Source organism: Frieseomelitta varia, unplaced genomic scaffold (assembly GCF_011392965.1).
Source record: "Frieseomelitta varia isolate USP_RPSP 00005682 unplaced genomic scaffold, Fvar_1.2 scaffold_473, whole genome shotgun sequence".
NCBI classification, from domain to species: domain Eukaryota; kingdom Metazoa; phylum Arthropoda; class Insecta; order Hymenoptera; family Apidae; genus Frieseomelitta; species Frieseomelitta varia.
The window spans coordinates 72,357-95,904 of NW_025110227.1; the positions used below are offsets into that span (position 1 = coordinate 72,357).

Below are 23,548 nucleotides of genomic sequence, written 5' to 3' on the forward strand. Positions count from 1 at the left end.
GGAAATCATGGCCCAATTATTTTCTCCCATGTATCTCGATTAATTAACAACAACAACAACAACAATAATAACAATAATAATCGTCATCAAGCTTCGAGATTACAATCGCAGATTACGAAATCCGTCATTAAACTTCGAACCAATTACCATGCTACGTATATTACGTATAATTCCATTAAAACGAGGTTACGATAAAACAGCAGGAAAAAAAAAATTTTTATAATCGCATAGCAACGCACTGCACGATAAAAATTCGGGGGAAGGGGGGGGGGGAGGCGGTGGGAACATTCGGGTCCTCGTGCAACGTTCAATTTTTCCACTGCTCGCTCTGGTTGCTCTACATAATTATTATCCCATAAAAATGATGTAACGCTGTGTGAAAGAACAAAAATTCCTCGTGCGCTGTCGTTCACAAGTATATACTTTCGTCAATTTATATGTACTTTGTATGTACTTTAATAAATGTAATATATATGTATTATATTTATTAAAGTATTATATATACTTTATTGTGAAATAAAATATATTATTATATTATGTATAAATATATATAATGTACTTTATTGTGGAATAAAACATATTATTATAATGTGTATAAATATATATAAATATATTATATTATACATATGTATAATATAATAATATATTTTATTGTGAAATAAAATTATTATATTATATAATTATATATTATTAATATATACTTTATATATATATAATTTGAGCAACACATGCATGGTATATATTTTAACCGACTTGAACGAAGTGTATAAATCAGTGATTAGAAGCAGCGTCCATTATTTTTTTATGATGTCGAATTTAATCACTTTAATTAACTATTACTACGTCTATTGAACAGAGACAAATTATTATTCTAATAATATGTTTTATTAAAGACATGGTAATAATATATTTTACTAAACACATCGTTCAGACATTATGTCTATCGAAAGACATAGTAATAATATATCTTATTTTAATTGCTAGTTTAAATGTTAGTAATATCAATTCAAAATCGTGGGAAAACATTTGGAGGACTCTAATGATAAAAATCAAACCCTTGCACAAGAGAGTAAGTCTTTTTACAAGGAATAAAAAAAAGAACGCTCTATCTCCAGCACTTTGAATTTCTGTTCGATCATTACCAACAAAATATTTCTTCAAATCTCATTCAACGAAATATCCAAATAATGAAATATAACAAATAAACACACAATAAATTTCTATTCGATTTTCCAACAAAATACTTCTTCAAATCTCATTCAGCGAAGTATACAATAGATTGCATAATTCTCAAGTCAAACTCACGAATCGATTATTTATTTAGTCAATGCCACGCAACTCTGCGAAACAAAATCATCGAGCAACGATCAATCTCAGCTTAATAATAACCTAAGAGATACTAATTCTACCGAGAAGCGAGCAATCTTTTGCCATGACGTACGAACACTGATCTCCGAGACGAGACGATAGAAGAGGCACGTGAACGCGAGCTCGTCGAATGTTAATTAAAATCTCGTTCGTTGGTTGCTATCGAGGGAGAAGGATCGCGGCTCTGGTAACTGAATCCTGGCGGAAAAAAGAAAAAAAGGAAAAAAAAAGAGAGAAAAAAAGAAGAAAATGGCAAACACACACGAGCTGGTAAAACAGAGAACGCGAGCAGTGTCCGTCGTTGAGGTTCGCACGAACCGATCGTTAATAATGTCACCGTTCGTTCTCGCTCGATTATTCCGCACGGCGCGGGACTTAATTATCCTAATCACGAAAATTATAGGCCAGAGTTCGCCACGCGGGGTTCCATTACGCAGCCCCGCGATACTTAATGGCCCCGTTCTCTCGCCGAAGAAGAAACTCGCTCGTAAATAAACGCCGCGTTTTGGATAACGTAGACCGCCTAATGGGAACTCCGGCTTGATTATTCGAACGTTTACGTGAAACGCGTAATCGACCTCTTGCGATGTTCCTTCGTTCAGGAAATTACGCTTCTTGTCGTCTCGACGAGAGATGGCGGGCGAGCAAGTACGACGAGAAGAGAGCTCCCGGATTCTGCAAACACGATACTACAGCGAGCGACTCTGTTCCTTTCCTTTCTTTCCTTTGCGAATTTTTCAGACTGTTCGGTTAATTGCGAATCGGTTACGAGAAGTTTATCCCCTGTCGTTGATAGCTTCATTGTCGTTGTTACGCTTAACGACTGTTTGCTCAACTACTTGGCCGAAAGTTTGAAGAAGTTTGAAGAACGAGACGAGGTAATGTGCAGTGCAGGACTGTAAGAAGTATTTACGCAACTGATTAATTCGATCTCTGAGTATATTAAATTTCGTTATTGTTCGTTGTGAGGTTATTGGTGCGAAGATAAAAAAATAAAATAATGGTGATGAAATAAAGTCTGATGAAAGTATGCTTCGTTAAATGATATATACATATATATATATATCACACACACTACCGTCCATAAGTCACCAGACATTTGCTTATTTTGAGCTGAATAGTTACTAGAACACAGATAAACTTTTCTTTAATTTTATTGTGATCTTGTTATATGTACTTATTTTATAATAATACTTGAAAACAAAACTGATATAATACGTATACAGTCTGTATAAATGTTAAAAATATATATATATATATAAATAAAAAAATATATATAGGGTTTTACTGTAATCTTGGTATGTGTACTTATTTTATAATAATACTTGAAAACAAAACTGATATAATACGTGTACAGTCTGTATAAATGTTAAAAATATATATTTATACAAATAAAAATATATATATAGGGTTTTATTGTAATCTTGTTATGTGTACTTATTTTATAATAATATTTGAAAACAAAACTGATATAATACGTATACAGTCTGTATAAATATTAAAAAAATATATATATATAAATATAAATATATATATATATGGTTTTATTGTAATCTTGTTATGTGTGCTTATTTTATAATAATACTTGAAGACAAAACTGATATAATACGTATACAGTCTGTATAAATATTAAAAAAAAAATATATATATATATTTTTGTATCCACTTTTTGTATCCACTGTACATTGTAAATTAACCAATTGAATGTTTAAAGATAATCATTGTGCAACTGCAAAATAACGAATCGATTGTTAAAATAAACCTGAAAAAGATAAATCTTGCCGACTCGACGATTGAGTGACAATTATCCTCGATTATTAGTACTATACTAACTACAAATTAAAATGTTAAGAATCAATTTATATTTCAATTTATCAAACACTCCGGATCCAGTCATCACAAATTTACTCGACGATCGTTTGTTATTCTCGCGAGGAATACATACGAAAAATCGTCCCGATTCGAATCACGTACAGAATTTTCGACCCGTATGCGCACGGAACGATCGCAAAATCCTCTCTCATCAGACATACTTATGCACCGAATCACGATTTCGTTCCGTGCCATTCTTTGGACTCGCACTAATGATCCAGTTCGCTGTGGGCACACTGCCAACTGGTTCGTTCCTATTCATCAATCCCCCCGAAATTCCTGTCTCTTTTCCCCTCCCCTTTCCGCTCACCGTTCAATTATTAATTTCGCCGTTTCTTAATCATCCATTCAACCTTTTTCACTCAACGTTGCAATAACTTTAATTCCTTCCTTTAATCAATCAACCACGGGGGAAGGGGGGGATGAAACGACTCGTAAAATTTATAAAAACCGTAGCTTCTTTTTCTGAATCGATCCTTTCTTTCTTAACCCCTTCATAACATCCAGTCAGGTGAGTGAGTATAATATGGTTTTACTGATTTAATAAAAAGAAGAATTCGAATTCGTAATAATTTTAAATGCTTTTAAAAATTGATGCAAACTAGTAGAAACTCGAGTCTAGATTTCAAATCTATAATAATAATTTTGAATAATTTACGTTTTGGAAGATTCATCAGAAAATGAATCGGCTGAAGAGATTGAGAAAGAACAATCAAAAAGAACGAATGTAGAAATATGTATTTCGAACTTACAATAATTTATATTGAATAAATGTGAGAGATTGTAAAACATTGAAAGAAAGTTAAAGAAGTCAAGAAGAAATGATTAAGAAATTATTCGGATGTTAAATTTACAATAATATTGAATAATTTACATCTAAGAAGATCGGCGAAGCAGAATAAAGAAGAAGCGATATAAAAAATAATCGAAAAGAAGTTCAACTAAATGATAAATAACAAAGTAAAAATAATATAAAATAATAGTAGATAATAATAAATAAAATAATATAAGAAGAAATATGAAGAAATAATCGAAAAGAAGTTCAACTAAATGATAAATAACAAAGTAAAAATAACATAAAATAATAGTAAAATAAATAAAAATAAAATAATAATAAAATAATAAACAATTAAATAATAATAAAATAATAGTAAATAATAATAAATAAAATAATGTAAGAAAAAAATAAGAAGAAATAATCGAAAAGAAGTACAACTAAGTGACAAATAACAAAGTAAAAATGATATAAAATAATAGTAAAATAAATAATAATAAAGTAATAAATAATTAAATAATAAATAAAATAATATAAGAAGAAATAATTGAAAAGAAGTTCAACTAAATGATAAGTAACAAAGTAAAATAGAAGAATTGAAAAAAAAGAAAAGGAAGGAAGAAAGAAATTGTGTGTGTGTTCGATGAAATTTGGCCAAAATTGATCGCGCGGCACTCACGTTGCCGGTGTAAAGAGCACTTCCGCCCGGGCGGGCAGCTATCAAAGAAAAAATTGCTGGCTTCGCGAACGTTCCAACCCCTCGAGTTTCGCCGTTCTTTTGAGGGTCTTCGTCCGCTCCCCCGATCGCTTCGATTTCTCATTCTTTCTACCTCTTTTTTTTCCTTTCCCCACTCTTGCCGTTTGTGTACGTCAACAACACTACGTAGGAAACTGTCCACGGCAATGATCTTCTGCCAGCGGCTGTTCCGTCGTTTCCGTTTCTCTTTGCAACGCCCTGCCTCGAGATTAACTGTTCTACTCCGACTCTAGAATCTAGATTAATTTCCTTTTTATTTCACCGAATGTTACCACTGGTTAGACGAGATTTCTGCCTTCCGAGGCACTGGCGCGGGGAACGACAGCGAGGAAATTGAAATTGAAACTAGGATGTATTCAAAAATTGTACGTTTACTGTCATTGTTAATTATAATTTAATTACTCATTACTGCTATTATATAATTTTATTGTAATCTCTGAAAGAATTTTATTATCATCTCTAAACTTAAAAACTTAAAAATTATACATTTACGGTCATTATTAATTATAATTTAATTACTCATTACTCAATTAAAACTATTATATAATTTTACTGTAGTCTCTAAAAAAATTTTATTATCATCTCTAAATTTAAAAACTTAAAAATTGTACATTTACGGTCATTATAATTACAATTTAATTACTTGCTACTTATTATTATATAATTTTATTGTAACCTCTGAAAAAATTTATCATCATCTCTAAACTTAATCACTTAAAAATTGTTCATTTACGGTCATTATTAATTATAATTTAATTACTTAATACTTATTATTATACAATTTTATTGTAGTCTCTAAAAAAATTTTACTGCCACCTCTAAACTTAGGAACCTACAGAATAAAATCGGACATGAGCGCTTCACTCCGTGTCTCCGAACACGGGATTTTAAATTTCTGTTTCATTTCTGTCACCGATTATTCCAAAGGTTCGAGTGTGCCGACCACTCTGCCAAAAAAAAAAAAAAAATGAAACCGATGAAACGGAAACGTAGAAAACCGGGTGAATTCTTTGACAGAAATACGCATACATTAGAGAAAGAGAGGGAGAGACGGAGAAAAGGGAGGAAGAGAGGGGAAGAAGAGAGAAGAATTAGCATTTTATTCGTGCCGCGACCGATCGATATTCGCAGGCAGGTTCGTCTTCGTTTTCTGCCGGTTGGAACCTTTGGAGCCGACACATTGTTCGCGAATTCAAGATGGCGTGCACCGACACCTCTGCCACCGCCGCCAGTGCCGCCAACAACGCACCCCTCTTTGCAATCCCCCCCTTCCTCCTCACCCTCCTCCACCCGCTGCTAAATTGCATTAGGTCGACGAAAAGGAGAGGGTGGAGGAAACCAGCGAGAGACGGCGAGGGGCAGAAAGAGAGGGAAGAGAGTGTGTGCGGTGCAAAGAGGGAAAAGGAGGGGTGAGTCGGCGATAGAAGATCGCTAATTATTTCGCCTAGGCTTCTATTCGTCTTTCTACTCCTGCCAGTTGAAATCCGCGGACTGCGGATTACCATTGATTTTGGATTAAATCGTTTGGAAACTTGGCTCGATCGAAAGCCCGCCGAAATTCCACCATAGAGTCCAGTGTATGGGGGGGAGGGGGGGGGGGAGAGGTTGAAAATGAAAGTGGCGAAGTGTGCGTTTGGAGAAATTAAGGAACAAGTGTTCTTATTATACGCCTTTGATATTTTATATATTATACGTTATATTTATATATATGTCTTTTGATATGGTCTATAGCATACGTTTTTTTAGTTGAGGGAGTTTGACATAGTTTGATATTTTACATATTATACGTTATATTCATATGTACGTCTTTTGGTGTGATCTATAGTTTCTTTTAGTTCAGAGAGTTTGATATTTTACATATTATATATTGATATTGTATATTATATTCATATAAACATACGTTTTTTGGTACAGTCTATAGTGTACGTTTTTTTAGTTCAGAGAGTCTGATATAGTTTGATATTTCATATATTGTATATTACATTCATATAAACATACGTTTTTTGGTACAGTCTATAGTGTACGTTTTTTTTAGTTCAGAGAGTCTGATATAGTTTGATATTTCATATATTGTATATTACATTCATATAAATATACGTTTTTTGGTACAGTCTATAGTGTACGTTTTTTTAGTTCAGAAAATCTGATATAGTTTGATATTTTATATACTGTATATTACAGTCATATAAACATACGTCTTTTGGTACGGTCTATAGTGTACGCTTTTTTTAGTTCAGAGAGTCTGATATAGTTTGATATTTCATATACTGTATATTACATTCATATAAACATACGTCTTTTGGTACGGTCTATAGTGTACGCTTTTTTTAGTTCAGAGAGTCTGATATAGTTTGATATTTCATATACTGTATATTACATTCATATAAACATACGTCTTTTGGTACGGTCTATAGTGTACGCTTTTTTTAGTTCAGAGAGTCTGATATAGTTTGATATTTCATATATTGTATATTACATTCATATAAACATTCGTCTCTTGGTACGGTCTATAGTGTACGTTTTTTTTAGTTCAGAGAGTCTGATATAGTTTGATATTTCATATATTGTATATTATATTTATATAAACATACGTTTTTTGGTACAGTCTATAGTGTACGTTTTTTTTAGTTCAGAAAATCTGATATAGTTTGATATTTTATATATTATACGTTATATTCATATATACGTCTTTTGGTATGGTCTATGATATACGTTTTTTTAGTTCGAAAGATAGTTTGATATTTCATATATTATATATATTGTATACTTTTTCTGGTATGGTTTATAGTACACGTCTTTCGGTTCAGAGGGTCTCCAAATGTCACAGATGGACGATATTTATTGTTCGAATCGATGTAGCATGTTGCTGCCTCTCTGTATGGAAAACACATGTCGCATTTGTCAGGATCGTGAAGTTGCAATTGCAATCGCGAAAAAATGAGAAACAGGGACGTGCTTCTAAATTATGTCGGTATATACACATCTGACGCTTGCATGTCTGCAAGAAATGCTACCTTAATTGAAATTTCTTTGTTTCCGGCACTTGTCAGAGAGGAGACACGAAACTTCACGTACACACCGTCGTTCAGAGAGTCTTCGAACAATTTTTACTTTTAACGCTCAATCATTTACTAGGTAGGTAATACAAATTTTCTAAAAATCGTCAGTCGTCAATTCTATGCTAATACTTTACAAATTTTCCCTTCTATTTATATTATAAATTATCATTCGATATTTCCAGTTTTTGAAACAAGTACAGTGTAAGTGTATAACAGTATAAATAACATATATAGCATGTAAATATAGCTATCCTACGACTTCCCGGCGGCGGTGTATATTTAAATACTCGTGTCCATTTTCTCAACGACTGTTGTAAAATCAATTTTCATTACAACAACGCAAGAGCGACATGCGTTAACTGTTCAACCTTTCCTTTGTAATTGCACATGATTTTTTAGAGTATTTTTATTTCCATTTTCCTGAAATTTTCTTGGTCTCGCTCGTTGGCACTGCGCGTGGTCATTATTTTTAAAAGCATAAAGGCTCTCTCGGCGAGAGTCAAGCACATGTGACACAGGGTATCGTGTAACGATAATGAATTCCTCGTAGGTGGAGTTCTTCCTGTATAAAGGTCACTTCCTTCTGCAAACAAAAAGACGCCTCCTATTCTTTATAAACCACGGAGGCACTTCAAACGAGTACAAAGACGATAGGATCATCAAAGGACATTAATAATAGAGGAGACAATACTTCCTCCGGGTCTTGCTCTTCAACTTTCCTCTTATAAACGTCAACTTTCCTCTTATAAACCTTTCTCATTGACAGCGACAATTATACCATTTCAAAAACCGCGTAATTAATCGCCGAGTTTTTCTCACAGAAAGAATTCCTCTGCCTCGTAATTTTCTTACCATCGTTTCTACGACACCGTTCGTGAAAGTTGTTACTAATGTATTTTGAATTCTTCACGTTTACGGTATTTCATCCCCTTTCTCTCTATTTAAAAATTTATATCAATTATTCGTTCTCGCGAAAGCGCAGAGAATCATCTTCCCTATCTATGTTTGTAAAAGTTGCTGTAATCATTGCAACTTTTAATATTTACGAAACATCTCGTTCAATTCCATTCTTTTTTTTATTTCTGTTTTCTAAAAATTTATCCCATCTGTCTTGTAATTTTCTTTCTACGCTCATTTTCACTACTCGTAAAATAATTATTGTATAAAATAAATAATCTATACTATACTATATAAATAATTTATATATATATATATGTATCTATTAAAATATTAAAATAATTATTGTATAAAATAAATAATCGTTTTGAATTTTTAGTGTTTGCGAGATTTCTCACTTACTTTCATCCCCTTTCCAAGTAAAATAATCTTCCCTATATTTCTTCACTGTTTGTAAAAGTTCACTGTAATCATTCCAATTTTTAACATTTATGGAATATCTTGTTTAATTCCATTCTTCTCTTATCTCTGCTTCTTAAGAATTTATCATCGAGAATTCTACTTAAAAATTTATCTCCTTTACCTAACAATTTCCATTCACTTTCACAATGCTGTTCACATAAAAGTTATTGTAACCTTCCTGAATTTTTAACGTTTAGAATATCTCTCCACTTAATTTCATCGCCTTTCTGTCAACGTTTAAAAATTTATTTCAATTATTCATCCTCCTCGAAAGCGTAGAGAACAGTCTTCTCTACCTCATCATTTTTCTCCTATATCTCTCCAACACTGTTTGCAAAAGTTACTTACATAATCATTCCAACTTTTAATATTTATGAAATGTCTCGTTTAATTCCATTCCTTCTCTTGTTTCTACTTCTTTTAAACATTTATCGCCGAGAATTATCTGCCGCGCCGTGTAATTTTTCTTTCGCCCTCGTTTCGCCAACTCGCTGCTCGCGAGAGAGCTACCATAACCTTTCCAATTCTTTTCTTCTTCTCTTTTTTTTTTCAATATTTATGAAACCGTTTTCTATTTCACCGCTTCACGTTTCTACCTTCTTCGAGAATTTATTCAAATCGATTCGGATCGCTCGAAACTGCAAGAGAGAAATTATCTTTCCTCCGCCGCCGCGGGTTTCTCATTAATTCTACGTCGAGCGAAACGAGTCACAGTTTACTTACGGGATTCCAATCCCGTTCCTGCGTTTCGCTGTTTCTGTAATGAAACGATATTGATAGAACCGATTGCCGCGAATCTGGTTTACAAGCGGTGTCGTCCTGACACAGCGGGTCAGAAAAGTATTGGCGACGCTGTTTTCATGAGAACGAACGGTACATTAGCAAAATCTGGTTTCGTAAATAGTTCGCTACGTGCAAAAGCAACATGCACGGTAGCAATTTCCAATAATGAGTCGTGCAATGACAATAAGTCGATGAAAATTTGAGAGCCAAAGAAATAGCGTCGACATTTATTGTTTGAATTGAATAAAATGTTAAGTTAGAAAAACTAGACAAAATATTCCTTCGCAAGTGCTGGAACGCTGTCGCTTGTCTTTAAACAATTAAAATTAATTTACCATCTTCTGTTCAATTACGTGGTTAAGCTGTACCACGCGACAATATTTTTGATTCTCGAACGTTTGCATTATCATTGTACTGATTCATTATTGGAAATTAGTGTGCACATTACTTTTACACGTAGCAAACTATTTAGCCACTCTTTAAACAATTAAAAACATTTTATACTCTGTTCAAATACTCTACAAAAAAAAAAAAAAAAAAAAAAAAAAAAAAGAAAAATTCCTCGTACGTCAGTATTCTTATTAATTCTCAAATTTTCACATTACTCGTATCATTATTCTACAACTCATCAAATACTGAAAATTGCTATTATTGTGCATACGTGGCAAACAGATTTCGTTGATGTATCATTTGCTAGAAAATTCTAGGCGTGGCAATATTTCTCCGATCTACTGTATCTACTGTGCAAACGTTGTTTCATCGTATTCTGTGAGTCATTAAAAGTTCCATCGATAAGATCACCGGCCGTATCGAAATATCCACTCCTCCGCCCCTCCGTCTGCCCGCCGTAGTTTCCACGGATCTTTGCTCGCGGCCGTGAAATTCTCTGGCTGAAACCTCCTTATTGATCAAACGCAAAACCCTGTCTGTTATTCGGCAACAACATCGAACGCCGGTCAAGTTTGATTGCTTTTCGCTGCGAAATCCGCTGGCCAACTCGATTCCCGCTATCATTTGAAATACCCAGCCCGTAACAAATTTCATTTTCCAACGTTCCTCCATCTGCGTGCGGGTAGGAAAAAGATTCGTGTTTGATATCGGTACACCATCTCGGCCGGTATCGGTGTTTCGGCCCGGATACGAGGATTATGAAGGTTTTATTTGATCAGAGACTACGTTATTCTTGAGTTGATCATTTTTACGTACGAGGTTTTTAGGTATAACAGACTATTGCAGGGTTTTATGTGTAACAGACTATTGTTATTCTTGGGTTGATAATATTTTATAGCCTCCGACTCTCTCTCTGCTTGTACTGCTATCACATCCGCGGCTCTAAGGGATAAAACACGTGTCACAGTTCCAAGAAGTAATTGACAAAAATAATTAATAATTTTAATTACTAATAAATATAATACACTTGTTAAATGCTATACATTCTCTCGAACCCTTTCAATCATACATTAAATACGAGAAAATACAGGCTATATGTTTGTCAGAGCATACCGTTGTCAATTAATGTAAATATAAAATAAATTCCAGTTAAAATCTAAAATACATAATCGATAGATTCTTAAATATTACTAGAAAAAATACATATATTATATAGTAATATTTAATATTTAATATTACTATAATATATATTATAGTAATATTTATATGTTATATATTACTATAATATAATAATATAATATATAATATTAATATATATTAATATAATTAATATAATATATATTAATGTAAGATAATATATATAATATATTATAGTAATATTTATATATTATATATTACTATAATATATAAAAATACATATATTATATAATAATATTTAATACTATATTACTATATAGTATTAAATATTACTATAATATAATAATATAATATATTAATACATATTAATATAATTAATACAATATATATATTAATGTAATATAATATATATAATATATTATAGTAATATATATTATATTAATTACTATTATATATAAAAATGCATATATTATATAGTAATAGTTAATACTATATTACTATAACATATAATATATTAATATAATATAATATATAAAAATACATATATTATATAGTAATATTTAATACTACATTACTATATAGTAATATTTAAGAATATTTTATCAATGTGAATTAAACAAGTGCACATACGCATTGTACAAAGTGTCCCTCCTGTTGGCTCCAGAAATGCGTTCACACAGTTCGAAACGACCGTGATCTGAATGAACAGGAACAGCAAGGAAGGAGGAAAATAGTTTCGCAGCGCAAGCAGTGGATGGAGAAATTCGGGCGATCGGAAGTTGACGAGCGTCGGTTTCCCGAGGCGGCCGGTGCATCGATCGGGCAGGCCGGCGACAACAATAAATTGAAACAGCGAAAAAGCGGAATTGCATTCTGTCACGAAGACGTTGCCGTCGGCACACGTGTGCCGGCCGCTCTATCCGCTCTCGATCGATAACCGGGCTCGGCCGCCGCAAAGATATCAAAAGCTCGTCGAACGTGGCGCGACATAAATCAGCCGCGGCGCTCTACGCTCGCGCCAGCGTTCCAACAGCAAGCACACGCGGCCATCCGCGTCCTGGCTAGGATTTTCCTTGTCTGCGGTATACATCCTGACGCGTACGCGTGCACATACACGTCGTCTGTGTCGCAACTTTCCACTGGCTTATCAATTATTCTCGAGGCGAGCGTCGACTACGCTTCGCGGAAACGTACACGATTTCGTTTCACGGCAAATTGGGGACGTTCGATCGCTACGTAAAACGACGAGTGAAGTTTCTCTGTTTGCACAGCCGGGGGCTCGTTAGATCAACGGTTTCGTACGTGAAAGGTTCAATTACAAGGTTCGTAACGACGGGACGAGGGCGAGCACTTAGAGACTAGAGGCGCCGATTATCACGCTGGTTGATTCGTTCCGGAGTGTATCGTTAGGTAATTTACCTACCTAGGGCTGAAGAATGCTTGAGTAAGTATAGAGCCAGCACAGAGAGGAGGAGATGATAGTTTTTCACAATTTGAAACTGTTCAATCGTATTTTCAAGTGTGGATCAAAGAGTTCTTTAATCCATTGAGAATCAAAGAATGGTATATATTGTGATATTTAATTGATATGTAGTTACAAATATGTACTTCAGTTTCTGCAAGTTTCGTAAGATGGTAGATGCAAGACACGAGCGAATTCTTTCTTATAGTTTCAATGTTGAAAAAGTGGAGGAACGTTGATCCTCGATGATTCGCATTGATCAAAATTTTTCCATATAAAAATAAGTCCCCATTTTTTCGTATAGAAAAATTCTTTGCGACCGGAAGTAAAATGTTGTATTATAATTCAGTATCAATTCTAAATGGATTAATGACAGATTGACGTTACTGACTGATCAAAATTTCCCGTATAAAAGTGATTCTCAATTTCTCCATTAATATTCAATCGTTTAAAAAATTGGCTGAAAAGGATCGTAAACGAAGCACGTTAACATATAACGCAACATTAATCCTCAATAACAATTCTCAGCGACGCTGATGAAAATTTTCCATATAAAGGTAATTTTCTCCATTAATATTCAATCGTTTGAAAAGGTCCTCGCGATGCATTGACTGAAAAGAATCGCAAATAAAAAATCATCGTCAAACGCAAACGTCGATCGTCGACGGATCGATGAAAAATTAAAATCTTTCTGTATGAAAAGGTGACTGAATGATGAAAAGCTGTTTTTAGCGAAACGTTGACTGAAAAGAATCGGAAATAAAGCGCAATATTATTCCTCGATGGATCAACGAGAGACCGACGTACATTTATCAAAACTTTCCGTGTAAAATGGAAATTACATTATTAAATATTTATATTGATTGATGATCGATTAAAGTCACGATACTTTGCTTGTTTTGTATTTAAAAATTTAATACTGTCTATATATGTAAATATATGATTTTGTATTTATAAAGAAAATACAATATTATAGGTAGGTATGATTATATATTTAATTATTAAATATTTATATTGATTGATAAATTGTAAATATTTAAAAATTTAATACTGTCAATATTGTAAATATATCATTTTATAGTATTTTACAATACTATATTTATAATATATATAATACAGTAAATATATTATAATATAATATTATATATAATTATAATAAGTATATTATATATTTAATTATTAAATATTTATATTGATTTATGTCGATTAAACCTACGATACATTGGTTGTTTTGTATCTAAAAATTTTATACTGTCAATATTGTAAATATATCATTTTATAGTATTTTACAATACTATATTTATAATATATATATAATTATATATTTAATTATTAAATATTGATATAGATTGTCGAGTACATTTACAATACTTTTTGTATTTATAAAGAAAATATAATATTATAGGTAGGTATGATTATATATTTAATTATTAAATATTTATATTGATTGTCGATTAAATTTACGATACTTTGGTTGTTTTGTATCTAAAAATTTAATACTGTCAATATTATATATATATATATATATATATCATTTTACAGTATTTTACAATACTATATTTATAATATATATAATACATTAAATATATTATAATATAATATTATATATAATTATAATAAATATATTATGTATTTAATTATTAAATATTTATATTGATTGTCGATATTAAACCTACAATACATTGGCTGTTTTATATCTAAAAATTTAATACTGCCTATATTGTAAATATATCATTTTATAGTATTTTACAATACTATATTTATAATATATATATATAATTATATATTTAATTATTAAATATTTATATAGATTGTCGATTAAATTTACTTTGCTTGTTTTGTATCGAAAAATTTAATACCGTCTACACTGTAAACGTATCATTTTGTATTCATAAAGTATTACAAGTAGGTAAAAGATCGATATTCGGTCATTTAAAAATCCGCGGAAGGTAAACGGTTTGGCTGATGCCTGCGAAGGTGGCAAGTGAAGGTTGCCGCGAGTGCTTTCGCCGGAAGTGGCCGCTGAAAAATGGATCGCGCGTCCGCGTGAAAAGGAAGGCGCGAAAGAAAGAAACAAGCGCGTGTTTTCGTTGCGTATCGGCTCGAGATAAATGGCGACGAATAAATTGGCAGAAAACGGCGAGCTGCTTGCCGCGAAGACGTGTCAGACTTTTTCCTTTTTATTTCTATTTTTTTTTTCCTTCTTCTTCTTCTTCTTCTTCTCGTTTTTTCCTTTCTTTCTTTCTTTCTTCCATTGCAACAGCAAGGTGAAATGCAAACGACGACGCAGCCAGATTACACTTGCAGCTGGAGCACATTTGAAACACGGCGGTGCAGCGCGCACACGCGCCTTTCGTTTCGATCAATACTACCTACACCACCGTAGCAGGTTGCTTAATGTCAGTTCTCAAACTCCTCCGTGGCTCTTCCGCGACCGACGAGAAATTTATTCGAAATTTTATTCACTTTTATTTCCGCGTCGAACCACCGAGGAAACGCGGAGAAAGAAGGATCGGCCGGATTCCAGAGAGTTTAATAATATAAATTCAGATTCACTTTGAATTTGAATTTGGAGATTTGTTTTTTTTTTTCTTCTTTTTCTTTCCTTTCTTCGATGGAATCTGAAAGTTATGGACTCTTCATTTATTTGTCTAAGAGAGACGCAATTCAGAAAGATTTCCTTTTGTTTTATTTACGAGAAAGAGGAGGGGTCGTTTCTTCGTTCCTCACACATCAATCTCGTTTCAATTTTCGACGAAAAGGAGTCGGTTGGCGCTCGAAGAGAATCATCAGCATACAAGTGAAACGAGAAGTCAGATGTACCAATCCTTGCACACCTTTTCTCTTTGTTTCTTTGTAAATCGAAGAAATTTTCCAACGAAGCACAATTCGGTCGGAAGTAACTTTCTCGCTGATTGAACATTTTTATTGAAGCAAGCAGCATCTTCAAGTTCAAAATAGATTTCGATTTCTTCTATACTCTAACGGTATAGAATCCCGTGTACTTTTTCTTCCGAGAGTGTGAAATTTCTATTTATTTCTTTATCACTTTAGCGATTCTCCGGCTTGGCTTTCTTGTTTACCAGAAATATCCGACTCTGTTAGTTTTGCAAAATCTATTACTCTTTTTATTGGCTTGCTTCTTCGAATGTACGAAAAGAGATTCTCTCCTTTTTTTTCTTCTTCTTCTACTCTTAGAATTATTGTACTTTATATCGGCGATAAGACATAAAGTGGAGAAGGAATATCCTCGCGATAGGAGAAATTGTTTATGGACGGATTTTATGGCTGGTAGAATTGTCTACTACGTTTTACGAGTCTCGTGGAACACGCGTTGGAGAGGAATCGGATGGCGGCGATTCCTTGTAAAAGTTCTGTCTACTTTATCCCGCGTGTGCGGCGAGAGGAGTTTACGATTAATTTATTTCTTGCTCGTCGATCAGCTCGTTACTGTCGTCACACGTCGCATCGTTAAAAACCACGAAGACGGCAGGGATATGAAAGTTCTGTCGTGAAGATAACGTTGAAATACTGCAGTTAAAATATATACGCTATAAATTATACGTTATTTTTCTTCTAATAGCGAACAGTTATTCCCCTATCGTTATTAAAATCATTACCCGATGAAAAATCATCTCCGGGAAGAACGATGTCGGAATTGTCAAAGTAGAAGCCTCACGCTTTAAAACGAGACCGAGCGGCTCGTTATACGATCTTTCTTTACGAAGTTGTATTAATTCGAATTGTCGACAGTTTTTCATGGTCACAATTATATTCTTCACTGTATACTGGAAGTTTTTGTATCAATTTATTTACGAAGCACCATCGCTTCAAATAAAAGATGATGTAACATTGGAAATAATCGTTCAAATTATGGTATTTAATACGAAAGTCTCGGATCTTTCTAACGTGTGATATTATTGTTTAAAATTTCAAACAAGTTACTGCGGCTTTGATAGAGCAAGTATAACACACAAGAGTCAATGACACCTAAGTAGTTTCAATCTCTGGGAAAATAATATCCTCCATCTTTTGAACGTTCCTAGGAAGCAATAAGAAGTCACACGAATTATTTCAACGAGTGTGTCAATTGACACAGCATTGTCATTTTCTGAAATTGTTTCGTTAACTCTGAACGTCGTTATTATAGCTTCTCAATGTACACGTTATAATTATCAACAAATTATAGACGTTGTTGGCTAAATTTAGGCACCATACCTGTATCAAACAGGTTAAACACTGAATGTTATTCGTCATCACGGTTGTTTCGATTAACGCCAGAATTACCGACGACCAAAGCATGAAATTTTCCATCGGAGACGTTAAAATAAATGAAAAACAGAAGATCTTTATGGCACAACAAGGATTGTACAGCACAAGCTTTTATTTATGTATTTCGTGATTATGTCATTCAAGTCTCCAAAAATATACTGTTTCGTGTTCTATAAAATATTCAACGAAAATATTCAAACTTCAAATTGTTCCGGTATTAACACGGTAGTAATACGTAATTGTCATTCGCAATATCAAGAGAATCATTTTTTGTCAAAATTTATCGTCCGCGATTCGTTTGCACGTAACGTACAGTAGATTTTCAGCAATTTACCCACGAAATTATCTTTCTCCAGGCCGGCGTGTGTGTTTGTACTCTGATTCGGTGGGAAAGGTGGGAAAATTTGTGCGAGCCCCCGGCCAAGACAATCAAATTTCCTCGTATTAGCCGACGTCGCGCGACCACCGCGGTTTTGTTTAAAAAGCACCGCCGCTGTTCACGCAGCTGCAAAGCAAACATAACGCGGGCCGTTCGCTTCGGACCACACGCCCCACGTTGTTTTTTTTCTTTTTCCGCCATCTCGTCCCGCCACGATTCTCACGTGGCCCTGTCCTCCTCGAGTCGAGCACGTTCACGCGTTTGTGTACAACGAGGATGGGAGGGGGAGGGAAAAAAAAATAAAATATAAAAAATAAAGAGGAAATGTCGACGGAAAAACGCTGTGGATCGCCTGTGCGCTAATGAAAAAATCCGGCTAATGTAAGCTACGCGTTGGCAATTTTATTATGTTTCGTTGTTTGGATTGCAGCCGAAGTGGAGAGGAAGAAACGTGACAATTTAGGCTACGAACCTTCATACAAATTCACATTTTTCAAAATGAAATTGGGAACAAGAAAGAAAATGTTATACGAAGCATATTATATCTTGAATGTTTTATATATATATATATATATATATTTATACATATATATTTTTTATACATATATACAGTGATAATATATATTTTTAATAATATATATATTTATAAATAATATAAATATATATATTATTAAAAATATATATATATTATAACTGTATATATGTATAAAAAATATATATATATATAACTTAAATATACGAATATATATATTTAATATAATATAATTTAATATAAATATATATATATTTTTTATACATATATATAGTTATATATATATTTTATACATATATATGGTTATATATATATTTTATACATATATATATATTTATTTATATATACAAAATTGCATAGAATGTACGTAAAATATACATATATATATATATTTTTTTTTACGTATATTCTATGCAATTTCGTACATTTAAACTTTCGACAAATGCGTGAAGATCTGCATAGTCTAGTGATAACGAATTTTTGCAAGATTCGTGTGAGTAATTTAAAGAGAAATTTACGAGAAATCTCATTTCGTTGTTATTTAATTTCAGACGGCTAAAACCTGTCAATTCAATTGGTACTCATTTACCTGTTATGTACTTAGCGACATACAATTTGTAGATTACAAACTTGCACCTTGCAATTTATGATACTATGTCGCAATGAATAACGAAACGACGAATGTCCGTCAAGTAAAAGTAATACGCTGTAAATAAAAGTTCTTCTTCAAATCGTCTATAATTCAATTAATAATTAATCGAACAACAGAATGATCAAGTGATGAGTTTGCGAAATATCAATGACAAACACGAGTAATTCATGTTAATTTTCGATATCGTTCATGTATAATCGATGAAATCGAATGACAAGTTTACGAAGTAAAAATGAGACGGTATAAATTTCCAAATTTCCTCCATTCGCAGTCCTACGACATCGATCGAAGATACGTTCGATTTCCGCATGGAAAATTATAACCGCGATTAACGAACTGTAGAGAAACCCTATCGGAGGGGGAATGAAATTTTCTAGAATTTCCAAGGGCGAGCGACGAGCGGTGTCTTTCGAGTGACGGCAAACACGAGGCCGTTTACTCGTGCGTTACCACGTTTCTAGAATTAGAAACGTGACGGTTAAGTGGCGAGCCGAGTGCGCTCGAAAAAGAGGAGAGCTCGTCGAAAAGAAACAGGGAAAGAGAGTGGAAATAGAAAAAGTAACGAAAAATAAGAGAGAAATAAGAGAAACAAAAAAGTGAAATGGAGGAGAGGAAAAAAGAAAACTAAAAGGAAAAAAGTATATATATATAATTATATATATTATATATATATATAAATAATTATATATATATATATATATATGAAAAAGAAAAAGTCGGTGCTGGTACTGGAACCGAGATCCAGGGCGTAAACGCGCGACATCGTGCTCGAAATGCATATATATATCAGCCTCTCTTTGAAATCTCGCTCGAAAAAGAATATAAGATAGATCGTAAAACTGTGGAACAGAACGAACCATTTGCACGTTCGCCTTATTTTTCGAGCGTTCGCCGTATTCCAGGCGTTTCGCGGGCCAATTTCAGTTCCTGAATATTTTCATTCAATCTCGAACAGTCTACCGGAACTGTAGCAAGAGATAGCTCCTTTGCTCAAAGAGATACCTCTTTCGCGATTTCGCGCGAGGAGATATTAAAATCCAAGAAATTTGACGCAAGTACCGGATCAAAATTAAAATTCCCTCGCAATTTCATTTCTACGTCTCTATTGTCCTTGTAAAGTGAAACAACAAATGGTAGAACATTGGACTTACCCTGGTCGTGCCTTTGCCTCGACCCCTCCCCCTCTCTCTGAACGCACCCTCGCCTGTTTGCAGGTGATACAGGTGCTGAAACAAAGTGAAAACTCTCGTTAGAACAAACCAAATCAACCTGCATCTGGCGTCAATCTCAGCCAATTTTATTGCCAATCTTAAACACCAGCGTAAAGATTTCCCTATGTGTTTCTCTATGGATCTCTCGATAAAATTCAAATCAAACCATCCGATTTGTCTCCAATCTCTAATTCTATGGATCTCTCGATAAAATTCAAATCAAACCATCCGATTTGTCTCCAATCTCTAACTCTATGGATCTCGCTATAAAATTCAAATCAAACCATCCGATTTGTCTCCATTAAATCTCTAACTCTTGCTTGACTCCTTCACATTACGACAATAACAAAAACTTCAGCTGAAGGAGGGACAAAAAACGCGTGCGCGTTGTCGATCGTGAATACGCGATCGCTATCGATCCCGCGCTGGTAACACGAACGACAACACGCGTGCGTACATTAAAACTGGAAGATTTCGCGACGCCCGGGTGCTTTCGTATCGTTATCGTTCCGACGACGGACTATCGTAAAATCAAGGCAACCGTATCACCTCAATTGACCTCGTTAAGCCCAATAGACGCGCCAATAAAAGTATAACCTTCCAGGGCCAGCTGTATTAGATTAGATTCCCGACGACAAAACGTTTTAGATTATGCTGGGGCGAAAGATGGTCGGAGATGGTCGATAGACGTTCGATCGGTTCGATGGGAATTAACGGGACACGACCGGGGATAATTGGAATCGGGGTGATTGGTCCGCGGTTCGACGACGGTGAAAATTCATCGTCGTTTAAACCAGCGGCGAGGGTGAAATCTCGTTTTTCATTTTACGTTTCTCTCTTTTTTTTTTTTTTTTTTTTTTAATTTCACGTTCCTTTTCCCCTATCATCCTTTCTCTTTTTTTTTAAATATCTGTCTTCTCTCGTTGTTTTCATCGTTTATTATCGCGGCCCATTGTTTCGTAACTTTTGTTCATTGACACTGTTATCGTTGGTCATTCGTCTATCGCTGCCTCGTTGCCTTTGTTCCTCGCGTTTATCTTTTCTCTCCTGACCTCTCACATTTGTCTATTTTTACTTTTTGCCGCCGGTTCTTTCTTTCTTTTTTCTTTCTTTTTTTTTATTAACGTGGAAGGTTAATTGAAAGAACGATTATTATTTCTTTACGCGGTTGTTTCGTTTGGGAAGAAAGAAAAAATTAAGCGAAATGGCGGATGTCGGGTCTCGGAAGGTATCTCTTTAGTTTCCGGTTTGGGGAAAAGCCGACACGGTTACACGATCGGTAAAGTCATCAAGCAAAGTGTCATTTCGAGTGGTTGTTTTTAATATATATTTGCAAGGAGATAAGACACGATGAAATGTGAGTGTAAAAGCGTCTAAGAAAGGGAGAAAAAGCGTGTTTTTTTGTCCTCGATTTTTGAAATTAAACGAGACGATCGATTCTTGTCGACGGCCGCTCAGTGCAGAGATCTGCGTTACCACCCAGCGAGGAGAATTGCTATCTTCGAGGCGTATATGTAGATGGCGCGTGCAGTAGACTTGCCGAAGCTATTCCTCGATGCATCGCGGGAAAATTTTTAATTCCAAGTTGCAAATTTCATGTTAATAATCAGATTGATAGAATCAGAAATGATTAAAATTGATTTTTGAAAATTACGTTGTACTGTGAATAAAAGTAGCTAAATGGGAATGGAAGTGTCTTATAGACAGATTATATAAAATGGGCTTAAAGACTACTCCAAGTTCATACTTTTGCTTGTTCCATTCTACTTTTTGGAAAGTTGTTCAAAAATTACGTACATTGTTCTTCATTTTCATGATCTATCCGAAATAATTCTGTTACTCTACTCGACGACCCCTAAAATATATGTTTAAAAATTAGAAGGAACTAACATGAACTCTTCTGTGTTAATTAATGTTAATTCCATTATTGAAAAGCTTCAAAGCCAACTAGTTGCCTAAATCTTTAAATTTCATTCGACGAGGAAATTATTGAATAAAAAGAAGACTACTAAATACACATGGTAACTCCAGCTTCAATGAAAGCATCCAAAACGAGAGAAACTTAATAACCCCCTGTTTTCATCCCCTTCTCTAAAATTGCTGTACGCAATAGATAAATGCAAATAGAAATAAACAGCAGATACGTTTGATCTTCGCGAGCTAATTAAAAATTTCGCCGTTCGACACAAATTATCTTGAACAGAACCAGAAGGAACACTTGAGAAATCATTCGACTTCTTTGCTGATGCAAAGAGTCCACCGTATCTCACCCAGAAAATCCCTCGATGTTTCTCAAGTAGGCCCGCTGAAATCGGTTTTCGCGATCGGAATCTCGGTGAGGCCTGTGCGGGGCACACACGGTAAAATAAAAGAAGGAAGCTCGAAAGAGAAGAGAGAGAGAGAAAGAGAGAGAGAGAGAGGGAGAAGCGTCGCGTAGTAGGTGGAACTGGTGGCTGGGAGTAGATGGTCGGTGGTGCTTGCAAGGTGCACACTCGGAGAGCAAGCAGATCCCCGCCGCGCGAGTGAACATCGAGGTCCGAGGCAGGCGGAAAACGTCCCCTTCGCGCGGCACACGCGTGGACGATTATGGTCTAATTCCCTTGTACACGCATTCCCACCAACCTACCTAGCTTACCTACCAACCTACCTGGCTGCCTCGCATGAGAGAACCGTCTTGGTGAGCGAACGAGGAAAAGCGTAGTTGTCGGTGCATTCGATAAGCGTACGCTCGAAAGACAGGGGTGTGTCCCCTTAATTCCATATCTCTCGTTCTCTCCCTTTCACCTTTCTTTCCTCTCTCTCTCTCTCTCTCTCTCTCTCTCTCTCTCTTCTCTTCTCATCTTTCTCCTTCTCTTTTTAGAGAGAGAGAGAGAGAGAGAGAGAGAGGGGAAGAGAGAGAAAGAGGATGCGTACTCTAACTGTATACATATCTACTTTTCACCCTGTTTCTTTCTCTCTCCTTCGTAACCCTCTGCTACGTAGCTCTCTCTGCGTTAGCAGCCTCCCTTTCACTCCCTAGCTCCCTTCGATTCGTCGCTTTCTTCGCTCGCCGCCCGTTTCTCCTCTTTCACCGCTTTTCCATCGAGTGCCAACCCCTTGCCGCGCCACCTCGGCACGTTGCACCGTCCACAGGCGCCTCTCTCTCTCTCTCTCGCTGCTCTCTCGCGTAAATATCGCGGTTTCTCGGTAAACAGAAGAACGCAGCGGGCAAACGAGGGACACCACGCGTACGCAGTAACATGTGTATATACGGCGTAATACGCACGTGCGTATACAGGGTGTCCGACTGGTCGAACTTCGTCGATAGGGTTCTACGATCGAGCGTGGTGTCAAATCACTGGAAACTCTAGGTTGGCTCTAGCTTCCCTCTGAATAAAGGGAATTATTCATAATAATGCGACAATTGCGAAAATGGCGGAAGGATCGGAACATACGAGCCTTTCGAGACAACTGAAGCGAAATGTCTGGCAACCGTTGACATTTTAATGTTGAACATGTTTATTATTTCTGAAATTTTGAACGGCACTAAGTAGCAAAAAA

The 23,548-nt window shown here is 34.8% G+C and overlaps 1 protein-coding gene across 1 annotated transcript in view; it reads right to left on the bottom strand.

Moving 5' to 3' along the window:
• The window catches only part of LOC122532787 (methylcytosine dioxygenase TET2-like), a 92,166-nt gene extending 72,094 nt beyond the window's left edge, over positions 1-20,072 (bottom strand). Inside the window, exons 1-2 of the mRNA XM_043661877.1 lie at positions 20,067-20,072; positions 19,949-20,023 (exon numbers count right to left, since the gene is read on the bottom strand). Of these exons, the coding sequence (XP_043517812.1) occupies positions 19,949-20,023; positions 20,067-20,072 (81 nt within the window). The remainder of the gene's footprint in view (positions 1-19,948; positions 20,024-20,066) is intronic.
• Between the last annotated feature and the right edge of the window lie 3,476 nt (positions 20,073-23,548).